Genomic DNA, 12,104 nt, shown 5'->3' with positions numbered 1-12,104 from the left:
GATGCAGGTGCCCTTGAGAAATGTAGAGGGTCGAGTCAAACTTCTGAGGCTGGAGGAGAAGTGAAGGGCACTGGGAAGAGGGGAAGAGTCAACAACGACAACGAGAGGTAAGCAAAACATCCTACCACCAGACCTGTGGTTGCTTTTTTTGCGCCATCCTGCTGTGATTGAGTAGCAATTTGTAGGGTTGAATTGGAAGATTCTTGCTCTAGAAGACAAGGCACACGCATCGCAAGTTTTATGTTGATCAGGGTTATCTCGAGCGCAGTGGGTGATGTTCGATCTCCATTCGTGCAGTCTGTCTACCAATATTCCTTCATACCCATCTGTCCAACTTACTCTCATCATTCGGTTGTGTACCCCAGCTATAGGGCCTCACAACATCCTTGGAGACATACCTCGGAAACATCACTGACAAAGACCGCACTTATACTGTACCAATACCCTTACATCCTTCTCTCATAAGAACTCCACTCAATGTACAATGTTACGTTCCAAATCTCTGATATTGCCATACCTATCCCAAGAACCAAGGACACTGTCATCTTCGGTGCGGAATTTGAAATCCTCACAGGGATATCCAATCAGCTCCTTGTGCTCTTCCAAAGCTACGACGATCCACTTCGAAACCACACCCTTGGCGGGATTCTTCACGTGGAACGGAAGATACGTATCGTGTTTTCTCTTGGTCAGTCGAGACGGCTGGATCCTTAGTGACGACGTGTTGTTGAAAACGTCGTCGTTAGGAGCCGGCACGATGTTGGTGAGATCGCCGAGCTCGTTGCCTCGTAGAATATCTCGAACCTCTTGTGTATGCGACGCTCTTAGAGTGTCGTTGCGTGGGCTTAGTTGTGGGAAGAACATTGGTGCTGGTGATGAGATGCAGGGCGACGACAATGGCCCCAAGCGTGGTGGTGATGGTGGCAGTCTTAAGATGTTGCGGCGGTCGAACTGTTCGTATGCTGATTCGAAAGTGTGGTTGGAAGGTAATGGTAGATTCGACGGTGATGGTCTTGATGGCGAAGGACTTGATGGCGGTGGGGATGCTTCGTACCGCGTAGGCGATGCATGGAAGCAGAGTAGTGACTGCTTTCGTTGTGTAGGCAATGGTGAGTAACGAGGTGATGTGGGGACCCGGGCCGGCGATGTGTTGAATGCGGCAGATGTCAGCAGTGGCGATGGCGACGTCGTGTTGTTGAGATACGTTTGATTAGACGTATTGTGTCGATGGAGCTCCTGGTCTTCTTTGCTCTGTTCCGCGTTCTTTCCGGCGAGCCTGGCTTCGTACTGCGCATCCAGAAACGAAAGTTCATACTTGACATCCAGTTCCTCGCCCGTGTCCTCTAGTCCATTGCGAGAACTCCGAAGCGTAAGGTGATTGGTTGGTGGGTCGCAAAACTCTGGATCTGGCCGTGTTGTGGAATCACAGCCAACGCAGACACGATGGTCAGTTGCACTCCCGTGTTGTTTCGACGTACCCCAAAAGGATTCTTTCTTGACCCTTTTGGTTACTGGAGAGTCTGAGTCTGACGACAGAGGCCTTTTGACACCAGACACGCAACTGATAAGTCTAGTCGGCGCCATCTCCTATCATCAATCCCCTGGTATGGTACTTGCTTGATGGACAGTTGGAGGTGGCTAGGCACACACAGCTCCCGACAAGCGAAACTTGTTCGATGGCGCAGTAAGACGATATGTGATGATATGAGTTCTGTTTTGGTTCGACGTAGTTTGTTGGGATGTTTGAGATCGGGTAGGCTCGAGTTGTGGATGTGGTGCGAACGGCGATGGGTGACAGTGGAGAGAAACAGACGAAGACGACGATGCGCAAACGAATCTGCTGTTCTGTGACTCAAAAATTCTACGCGCTCACTGACACAAGTGTCGTGCGATACTCGTGGCAGCGGTACGCGCATGGCTGCCACGTGGCTTGGCTTTGATGATGGTCGACCACAGTGTACAGCTCCGAACGTGAACGCCAGGGCAGCTCAACTTCCATTCCCATTACCGGACCAGCGCTGACCTCGTAGTAACATACACAGCATGATGTTGTGACTCTCGTGACTAACCTTGATCTTATCCGGCGTTGTAGATGTTCGATCGGGTCCAGGTCCTCATCGAAGGATACTTACATGTGCAAAACAGGAGACAGAGACCCACCTTGTGTTGATTTGGACGGTATAACAACCCGAATCCGGTCGACCTGCTGGAAAAGCCATCGTGTGACAATATCCAGCTCCGTTGGCATGCAAGCAAGGTCATGAAGCATTCACGAGCCACGAACGAGCAAGTGTGTCTGCATATCGAGGCATATGATAGCCAATGACTTCTGCTGATGATCCAGCATCTCTTGTTTTCTTTCTCCGTTCCAGTGAATACCTCCGAGATTTCTCATACAAATGACAGTCGGATGTGGAATGTCATTCAAGGTAAAATTCTGTGATATTGAATCGAGGATGTTGCGCTGCCTGTCGAAAAAGGAAACGATAGCTGGACCGCAGTTCGTCGAATCTGCTTGAGAAGTCTGTGTCTTCCAATGTGAATCAGCAAAGGTCACTCGGGCACGCGCGCTTGTTAGGTAATGACAGACGCGAGGGTGCGGAGTAAAAACGTGGAGGACGAGCTTCTGACCGCAGATTGGACCGTGAGTATTCGCCTTGGCATGGCTTGTTACCAACAGTCGCCTTCAGATTACCTTCAAGACAACATTGGTTGGCATTCTCTATCTTGACGGTCTCCTCTGATGCAATTCTCCTAGTAAGCAGCCTGAGACAAGCAACGACATCTCTTGACAACGCTGCAGTCTCTGGCAGTCTTCTCTCGAGTCTTGTTTTGCCTCCCGACCTGTTCACCAAGAGCATGGCGAAATCCTCTATCTTATGATCGGCTAATTGCTCACCCATTTCGTCTTTTGCCAAGTTACCAAGACCGCCGGTGCACATCGCCCAGAGTGTCGGTTCGTTCGCGCTGATAAGCACTCAAGCAAGCAAATGGTCACACTCCAATGTGACATTATCTCAGCCGTGCGAAATTCTCAGCCGGGCGGAGTCGGTGTAGGGCGCACGACAGTGTGGCAAGTCGCGCTGCTTTGGCTGAGGGCTCGCTCCGGACATTCTTGGCATACCATTACGAGTGACAATGTGATAACACCTCGGGTTGTGGAAAAGGAACATGCCCAATAGTCCACCGGGTGACCTCTTGCTTGGCCGATAAGAAGAAAACATCACAGTAGGTATTAAGGTCATGGCGTTCTGGGCAGCGATATCAACGAACATGTCTTCTTTCATAACATTGCTGCATTCCCACGTTCTTCTCTCTTCCACCACTGCTCTCATCCTTCGACGCACTAGAGTTATCTCATTAGTTTGAGATTGCTCCTTTTGGCCAGTGTCACGGTACCCACGTTGACGAATTGCTGGGCAACCTCTTTTTCACCTTTCTCTGTACGTAACACCCCCTCATCTCTCCGAGAGAAGTTTTCCTTTAAAGATCCCCAGGACTGATCGCATGTCCTTCTCCAGATTCTCCCCACAGTCCCCCACATCTTGACCTCGTGGTATAACTTCCTTCATCATGACTTCCCACGAAAAGGGAACAGCCGATCCTGAGATCGCAAAGACTGCCTCTTACGACTATGAAGCCCAGGACATTGCTGCCATCAAGGAGGGAACTTCCAATGAGCTCCCTGGAGAGCAGCTCCAGCGTGGTCTCCACTCTCGACAAGTTTCTATGATTGCTATTGGTAAGTCGAACCAAGCTCCAGGGAATTAGCAAATGCTGACCAGCCATAGGTGGTGCACTTGGTACTGGACTTATCATTGGAACCGGCAAAGCCCTCGCTCAGGCTGGCCCCGGTTCCATCTTGATCGCATACAGTTTCGTCGGTCTTCTCGTCTGGATTGTCATGGCTGCCGTCGGTGAAATGGCTGCTTGGATTCCCGTTGCTGGTGGGTTCAGTCCCTTCGCTACTCGTTTCTGTGACCCTGCACTTGGCTTTGCTCTGGGTTGGACTTATTGGTTCAAATACATCATCGTCACGCCGAATCAATTGACGGCTGCGGCGTTGGTCATATCATATTGGGTCGACGCGGACAAAGTAAATCCGGGTGTCTGGATCACAATCTTCCTCATTGCCATTATCGCTATCAATTATCTGGGTATCCGCTTCTTCGGAGAATTCGAATTCTGGCTCTCTTCAATCAAGGTCTTGGTCGTTTGTGGCATGATCATCCTGTCTCTCGTTCTCGCGCTCGGAGGTGGCCCAGATGGCGACAGGAAGGGCTTCAGATACTGGAAGAACCCCGGAGCTTTCAAAGAATACAAGGGTACGGGCGACGCCGGCCGCTTCTTCGGTTTGTGGAGTTCCATGGTTACCGCTGTCTTCGCCTACCTTGGAACAGAATTGGTTGGTGTTACAGTCGGTGAAGCCGAGAACCCTCGCAAGACCATTCCTAGAGTAAGTGATACAGATTCTGCATACTACGATCGCACTGCTAACCATACCTGTACTTTAGGCTATCAGATTGACCTTCTTCCGTATTGTCTTCTTCTACATCCTTTCGGTCCTTCTAGTCGGCATGATCGTCCCTTACAACAGCCCCAATCTCGCTTTCGCTACCAAGCAATCCAACTCTGCTGCTGCGTCGCCTTTCGTTGTTGCCATCCAGCTTGCTGGCATCAAGGGTCTTCCTGGATTCCTGAATGCTTGCATTCTGATCTTCGTCTTCAGCGCCTGCAACTCCGATCTCTACATTGCCAGTCGTACCCTCCACGGTCTTGCTCTCCGTGGCCAAGCACCCAAGATCCTGGCCAAGACTGACAAGCGTGGTGTTCCTTACTACGCCCTCGGTTCCTCTGCTCTGTTCTGTCTGTTGGCATACATGAACGTCTCATCCAGCAGCAAGGAAGTCTTCGGCTACTTCGTCAACCTGACCACTATTTTCGGTCTGCTGACTTGGATCTCCATCCTCGTCACCCACATCTACTTCCGCCGCGCCTGCAAGGCCCAAGGCGTAACCCCCAAGCAACTCCCCTACGCCGCACCCCTCGGCATCTGGGGCTCCTACTTCTCCCTCTTCTGGTGCTGTTTGATTGCCCTGACCAAGAACTTTGCCGCGTTCACCCACGATAAGAGCTATGGCAACTTTGACTACAAGAACTTCATCACTGGATACCTTGGTATTCCTCTGTATCTGATCTTGCTCTTTGGATTCAAGTTCATCAAGAAGACCAAGGGTATCAAGCCCCATGAGGCTGATCTGTTCACTGGCAAGGATGTCTTTGATCGTGATGAGGAATACTGGAAGGCTGTTGAGCATGAGAAGGATCGTAAGCGTGATGGAAGTTGGTTCTACAAGACTTTCCTGTCTTGGCTGTTCTAGATGAAACGCTTCGGATTCGCTTCAAAGGGATGAGGATGATTTTTTCAAAGTTTACGATTTCTTATCTCATAGGTTACGATGGTCAATGCGCTAGTGGTGTGAGAGTGATAGTTATATCTCTATCTTGACTGCCTCTTTTTCCAAACTGCTAGAGTGCTGTCTCTCCCATATGCTAGCTTTTGTGATACTAACGCTCATCTCACAAAGGTCTAAAGCCCCATGCTTGTTATAGAAAGGTACAATGATAACCAGATTAGTGATACATCCAAAGAGAGCCCAGAGAGTACCGCATCTCGATGGGTGCGGTCCAGTTCTCGAGAACATTGTGCATTGTTATAGCTATGCGCGTTACAACCCTTTGTACATGGGGAGGTGATCACGTTGTTGCGGTCAAGAAGAAAATTGCATGCCAGACGCTCTTTCCTTCCGCGGACTCACAAACGATTGTGTCACCTCCACAGAAGTCTGTGTAATATGTATACATGATCGAAAGCAGATATCACCCTTCAATCAACAAACAACGCAAAGTCATGCAATAAATCGTCTCATATCTCATCCATACGTGCGTACATAAATTATCTAGTTCAAGATGATCGCATATCCATCAAACGCCCAGAGACTAAAGTCTTCTCAAATCCTCTGAGTCTCCTCCTGGTGAATGGTAATCGAGCCCTTTCTCTCAACCTCCTCGACCCTGGCCTCTAATTCTCCCGTCGCAAAGCCCTTGCGGCTGCCAGCAGCGGTACCAGGAACGAACAGAGGTGCATTGGTGAAGAGGTAGTTCATCTCCTCGAGAGGACGGCCGGCAGTCTCGGGAAGAATGGCCCAGAAGAAGAGGGCGTTGGTGAAGTTGCAGACGATGAAGACAATGTACCATCTCCAGCCAATAGCATCAATGGCAACGGAAGTGGTCTGGCCAATCATGGTGTTGAAGGCGAACGAGACCATGGTAGCGATGGAGACACCCTTTGAACGGGTTCTGGTATCGAAGATCTCGGCGGGGATGATCCACGAAAGAGGTCCACAGGTGGACGAGAAGGTGAAGTTGTACAACCAACAGCCAACCACGATGAAGCCCCATCCGGCGCCCTTGTTCGACTTTGAGGGGTCCTCAGCGTTAGGGGGGAACTTGGCGAGCAGGACGGTTGCAACAATAAAGCAGAGAGCATTGCCAATGTTACCGAGAATAAGAGGCCAACGACGACCGAACTTGTCGATGAACATCAAGCAGAGGAATTGAGCCAAAAGAGCAATCAAGGAAGAGATAGCCTGGTACTTGAGGGTGTCGTCTCCAGAGATACCAATCTGAGCAAAGATCTCGACCGAGTAGTATTGGATGACGGAAACACCGGTCATCTGGACGGAAGCCTGAAGAGCGACAGCGATGAAAAGACGACGGAAGGATGACTTGTTGGTGAAGAGCTCCGCGTATGACTTTGCTTCGTGCTCTTTCTCGTAGGTGACGGCATCCTGAATAGATTCAAATTCGGCGACGACCCAGGCGTCTTGGGTGTTACCATGGGAGTGCAGCTTGGCGAGAGTCTGGAGACCCTTCTCGGTTTGTCCATTTGACATGAGCCACTGTTTTTGTGTTAGTCAAATCACCACATCCCATTATGGCCGAGAACGTACTCTAGGTGACTCGGGGAAGAACAAAATCAGAGCAGCGAGGAGCACAGCTGGCAGCATCTGGACTCCAAGCGGAATACGCCACTGTCGGCTGTCGCGGTCTCCGTAAGAGGTGTAGCATCCAAACGCGGCCCAAGAAGCGATGAAAGCACCGATGCCCAACATGAATTGCTGCAGAGATGTTACGCGACCACGGATACTCGGGTGAGCCAGTTCGGCTTGGTACAAGGGAATGATCATGACCAGCATACCAACACTATCCACAAGTTAGCATTGAACGCAAAACCCATACTCGATGAGACTGACCCAAGACCAGCAATGGCTCGACCGGCATAAAGGTAATGTAGGTTCTGAGCAGCAGTCTGAAGAGCACCACCGACAATGAAGACGAGGGCACCGATCAAGATGGTCATCTTTCTTCCAAGTTTGTCACCACATGGGCCGGCGAAAAAAGCTCCAAAGAATGCACCGCCAGTAAACACGGAGACCACTGCACCGGTCTCGTTGGCATCAGGGTCGAATTGGTATTTGAAGGACTTGGAGCCAATAGCTCCGGCGATGACACCAAGATCATAACCATAGAGTACAGAGCCCAAGGAGGCAAAGACTGAGACTAAGAATTGATACCACTTGGGTGGAAGCGCCATGCTGAGTGAATAGTGTAGTGGAGAAGAGGGATGATCAGAAGACACAAGTGCCCATGGGGGGTTACATGATCAGATATAAATACAAGGACGACGATCATCAAAGTAGGGTACCATTCCGTCCTACCGGACGCGATCCTGCTTGACGGCAGATATTGATGCCGCATGCGCAGCAAATACTCACATACCATCAGCTCGCTCGATACAGCGGGTAGGTCTCGTGGGTGGCGCTGGCAAGATCACGAAGACGCCTCCCCGGTGGGCCATAGAGATTCCTTTCTCGGTTGTGGTCGCCTGTTTGAACCTAGAGTTTTGCGACAAAGTCGATCGGTGAAGTGCTCGGGGGATACATTGATTCCGGGGAGTCAAAGTTTGTCACACTCATATCGCTCCCACAATCGTGCACTAGCGATATTGATGCTATGCAGATGCAAAGTCACCTCGGGAAGGTAGAGATGTCCACAGAGAGCTCAGAGAGCTCAGAGTCACCACGACTCTCGCTGGCGCTCTCCTATCTTGGGAAGCTATTGTGCATTTCTCGAGCAATACGGGTGACATACTTCATTGTAGTGGGAGGACGGGGACGACGGTTGATGTGGGGTAGGGCGCATGGAGAGTGGAGGAGAAAACATGGAGTCGGTAGAGGCGTTCGGAGAAACCTTCGGCCAAGCTCGTAACCCTAACCATCACATCGACTTTCTGAAAGGCTGATATGTTGGCTGTCAGACCTGTTCTTGGACCAGCTGTGCACATCATCCACATCTACCGAGCGAGAATCAAATCTTCCGGTCTCTTTCGGCACCTCGTTCCTGCCAAGTTGTGCATCTCATCTTGAGAAGGAGCCATGAAGGATCTCGCGCCTTGGCAAACGTGCTGAACATCTGATAGTCGCTACCGTTTGAATACATGTCGATCAGCAGACCTTCAACCGCGGCGTGCCCGCCCTCACGGATAATTACGAGTAAAGGAGCAACTCTATTGGCGAAGTCCACCTCGAGGGCTCACGATGGCTGAACCTCGAGGTTCTTGTCGCGACTCGGGCCTTTTCGCTACACGCCTGAATGCAATGATACCGAAACCCTAAGATGAAACTGTGGACCAGCTTTGGTGTCCTCCACCGAGCTGTGATCATGTGGTAGATGGAAACAACGATTTAGGATCCAAAGTTTCCTGGTACTGGGTAGGTATCTTTTCTCTGTACCGCTTTGGCTGCTTTGTTTTTGTAAAAGGATCGAGTGTGGAAGACATATTGCGATCACCTCAATCAACATGGCCACTTTTACCAAGATCCCGGATTCAGAGACCCCCGTGGTCTCGGTCAACCACCTTAACAAGATTGCAAAGATCAACGACAATGTTTATGGAGGTTTCACCGAGTATGTTGCTGTGTCTATATCATCATCCATCGCGAGAGGCTTGTGACTGACATATCAAAAGACACATGGGCCGCTGCATCTATGGCGGTATCTACGATCCTGGCAACCCCCTATCAGATGAGGATGGTTTCCGCAAAGATGTGATTGAGGCATTCAAGGATCTCAACTGTCCTGTTGTCAGATATCCTGGCGGTAACTTTGTAGCTACTTACCACTGGCTCGATGGTGTTGGTCCCAGAGACCAGAGACCCGTGAGGTGAGTTCCTCTTCATCAGACATGTCGACCGATGCTGATATTTATCCAGACCGGAACTTGCCTGGCTCGGTGAGGAAAGCAATCAGTTTGGTACCGATGAGTTCCTGAAGTGGTGCGAGGTTGTTGGCACCGAACCATACCTTGCTCTCAACTTTGGCACCGGCACGCTGGACGAGGCTTTGGGCTGGTTGGAGTACTGCAACTCTGACAAGAACACTTACTACGCTAACCTGAGACGTAAGAATGGCCGTGATAAGCCTTACAATGTAAGTCGAATTCTATTTGAGAACTGAGAAATATCGAGAGCTAAGATTCAATAAGGTCAAGTACTGGGCTCTCGGAAACGAGATGTGGGGACCATGGCAGGTCGGCCAAATGACCAAGGAGGCATACGCAGACAAGGCCTACCAATGGGCCAAGGCCATGAAGTTGCTAGACCCCAGCGTCGTGCTTATTCTGTGCGGTGAGACCGGCTACAGCTCATGGGACACCTATGTGCTGAAGGAGTGCGTGAAATGGGACACTCACACTCTAGGCGGCAGCACGACCGCCTCACTCATCGACATGCACAGCATCCACATCTACACAGCTTCAAACGACCACTTGAAGAACGTAACAGCGCCTCGCAGTGCTGAGCGCGCCATCGAAATTACTGGAGGCTTGATCGATCTCGTCCGTATTGAAAACAAGGTGCCATATACAGTACCAGCACCCACCATCTGCTTTGACGAGTGGAACGTCTGGGACCCCGTACGTGCTCCCGGTGACATTGGCGCAGAGGAGAAGTACACTTTGTCAGACGCACTTGCTGTTGGTGTGTGGTTGAACGTCTTCATCCGTCAAGCCAAGTACATTGGCATGGCAAACATTGCTCAGAGCGTCAATGTCATTTCACCACTCATGACCACCAAGGATGGTATTCTCAAGCAGACGACATGGTGGCCTCTGCTGTTGTTCTCAAAGTACATGCGCGGCTGGACCGTGGCAGTCAATGTGCGCTGTGGCGAGTACGAGGGCGAGACTGAGCCCAAGTGGATCAGAGGCACCATCGAGACTCCCTGGTTGGATGTCTCGGCTACCATCAACGAAGAAGGTATTGTCAGCATGGCTGTGGTCAACGTGTCGGACAGCAAAGACTTTTCTACCAAGCTCGAGGGTGTCAGCAGTGACGCAATCACTGTTTACACTGTCACTGGCGACAATCCTATGGTTGCCAACACAAACGGCAATGAGGAGGAGGTTGTCATCAAGGAGACCAAGTGGGACGGCAAGGGCGAGTTCACTTTCCCCAAACACTCGGTCACTATGCTCAGATGGAAGGCTTGAAAAAGTTGCGATCAAAGAAACTTTGTGTATATAGATTGTTGATCGTTATTTGGAGGCATTATAGATTCAGCGACTTTCTCAAATCTAGCCATCTGCCTTTGCGCAAAGGATCTAGTTGCTCTAGTTGATCTAGCCATTCTGTCAACTCGAGAGTGGTAACCTTCTTGTTGCCCGCATCAATCTCGAGATATTCAGGAGTGTATGTCACCAAAGCTAGGTAGATCCACTTGCAGTCCTTGGTGTCTTCTAGCATATCCTTCAGTAGATCAAGCTGTGTGTCGTAATACTCGATGCGATGCTGATTTGTCAAGTTAGGGACTATCCTGAGGTCTGAGGATGTTTTGAGTGACAGGTTCGTCATGAGGTAGTTATGGTAGAACCACAGACTTTGATCATAGGGGTCTGTGTAGAGAGCAGTGATGATGAGTTCAAACTCGTCGTCGAGAAGCTTCTTACGAGCAGCAAAGTCGGCGTTTCTCTCCTTCAAGAGTTTGGGTATGAGCTGTAGTCTGTTGTGCCAGGCAGAGAAGTTTGACAGATTTGTCTTGATCATCTTGGTAGTGTATGCAAATTCGGACTCGGTCATAGACGGTTCAGATTCCCTCTGTTGTTCGTCTTGACTCTTGTCTTGGAGCTCTTGGGCCGAGAGGTCTTGGATGGACTTGACGACCTCCCTACGGTAGCTCCAACCGTGGAAATTGCGCGAGTCGTAGGTAAGCATCTTTGTGACCAAGGCCATCTCTTGTTGCCATAACTTCTTTGCTGATGTGACGGGAAGGTATTTCGAGGCCTGCTGCAAGAGCCATGCGCGGTGGTTCCAGACCCAGTAGCACTTGGGGAATTGCTTGAGCAGGGGCAGTAGGAAAGCCAGGTCTTCACGGATCAACAGGGTGATCTCATGTTGAGCTGGATTCAGGCCGGGCGCGGGCTTCGACTCGGCGTCTTCAGCTGGCGGAGAGTTGACTTCTTTGGCAAAGACATGTTGAAGGACGAGTCGGCGGTGGTTCCAGACGGTATAGTATTCGGGGTTTTGGGTGAGCAGGGCAGACGTCAGGCCGAGCGTCTCGGATGTGTACTCTTGGGCTTTGATCTGGACATGTTCTTAGCTCCAGGTATGGCTGAATGCTTGGAAGGACATGCCTTTGCTTGTTCACTGTCAACCAGGGCTTGGTATGCGCCAATCTGCTTGAGCTCCTTTCTGCGAGCGGCGTCCGTCTTGTCGCTGACGGCGACGCGGGGCACGCCGTGCTGTAGACAGGTCAACTTTGGCCAGCCAGCATCTTTGTCCCTCGCCAACTCACGCTCATGATTCGAATAGTCTGTGTCTGTTTGTTGGGAGCTCTGTTTGGCAATAAAGTCTAGCTCGTGTCATGCCGCAGTCGGATGCGCAGAGCTGGAGACAGCGCCTTCGACTTTCAAACAACAAACTCCCTACCAAAAAGCAGCGCACCCAACGCCGTCGCTTCTTCGAATCAGACCGAGACGTTCAAGT

The 12,104-nt window shown here is 50.6% G+C and overlaps 5 protein-coding genes across 5 annotated transcripts; 2 read left to right on the top strand and 3 right to left on the bottom strand.

Moving 5' to 3' along the window:
- Nucleotides 1–474: 474 nt before the first annotated feature.
- Nucleotides 475–1,916, bottom strand: M436DRAFT_65383 (uncharacterized protein; the record flags this gene model as incomplete). Its single annotated transcript, XM_013570107.1, has 2 exons — nt 475–1,561; nt 1,651–1,916. The coding sequence occupies 2 exons, from the start codon at nt 1,914–1,916 to the stop codon at nt 475–477; spliced, it is 1,353 nt and encodes a 450-aa protein (XP_013425561.1).
- Nucleotides 1,917–3,573: 1,657 nt separating this feature from the next.
- M436DRAFT_50862 (amino acid transporter) lies at nt 3,574–5,381 on the top strand (the record flags this gene model as incomplete). The annotated part of the gene is made up of 3 exons (XM_013569957.1): nt 3,574–3,742; nt 3,792–4,456; nt 4,515–5,381. The coding sequence occupies 3 exons, from the start codon at nt 3,574–3,576 to the stop codon at nt 5,379–5,381; spliced, it is 1,701 nt and encodes a 566-aa protein (XP_013425411.1).
- A 630-nt stretch (nt 5,382–6,011) lies between these two features.
- M436DRAFT_65381 (general substrate transporter) lies at nt 6,012–7,657 on the bottom strand (the record flags this gene model as incomplete). Its single annotated transcript, XM_013570106.1, has 3 exons — nt 6,012–6,962; nt 7,014–7,266; nt 7,317–7,657. 3 exons carry the CDS (start codon nt 7,655–7,657, stop codon nt 6,012–6,014), a joined length of 1,545 nt encoding a protein of 514 aa, XP_013425560.1.
- A 1,266-nt stretch (nt 7,658–8,923) lies between these two features.
- Nucleotides 8,924–10,612, top strand: M436DRAFT_74314 (family 51 glycoside hydrolase; the record flags this gene model as incomplete). The annotated part of the gene is made up of 4 exons (XM_013570179.1): nt 8,924–9,030; nt 9,092–9,286; nt 9,336–9,552; nt 9,608–10,612. 4 exons carry the CDS (start codon nt 8,924–8,926, stop codon nt 10,610–10,612), a joined length of 1,524 nt encoding a protein of 507 aa, XP_013425633.1.
- A 58-nt stretch (nt 10,613–10,670) lies between these two features.
- Nucleotides 10,671–11,919, bottom strand: M436DRAFT_65379 (protein prenylyltransferase; the record flags this gene model as incomplete). Its single annotated transcript, XM_013570105.1, has 3 exons — nt 10,671–11,702; nt 11,774–11,860; nt 11,914–11,919. 3 exons carry the CDS (start codon nt 11,917–11,919, stop codon nt 10,671–10,673), a joined length of 1,125 nt encoding a protein of 374 aa, XP_013425559.1.
- Nucleotides 11,920–12,104: the final 185 nt, after the last annotated feature.

This window comes from Aureobasidium namibiae (genome assembly GCF_000721765.1).
Source record: "Aureobasidium namibiae CBS 147.97 unplaced genomic scaffold scaffold_13, whole genome shotgun sequence".
NCBI lineage: Eukaryota > Fungi > Ascomycota > Dothideomycetes > Dothideales > Saccotheciaceae > Aureobasidium > Aureobasidium namibiae.
This window is presented reverse-complemented; position numbering and strand designations above follow the sequence as displayed.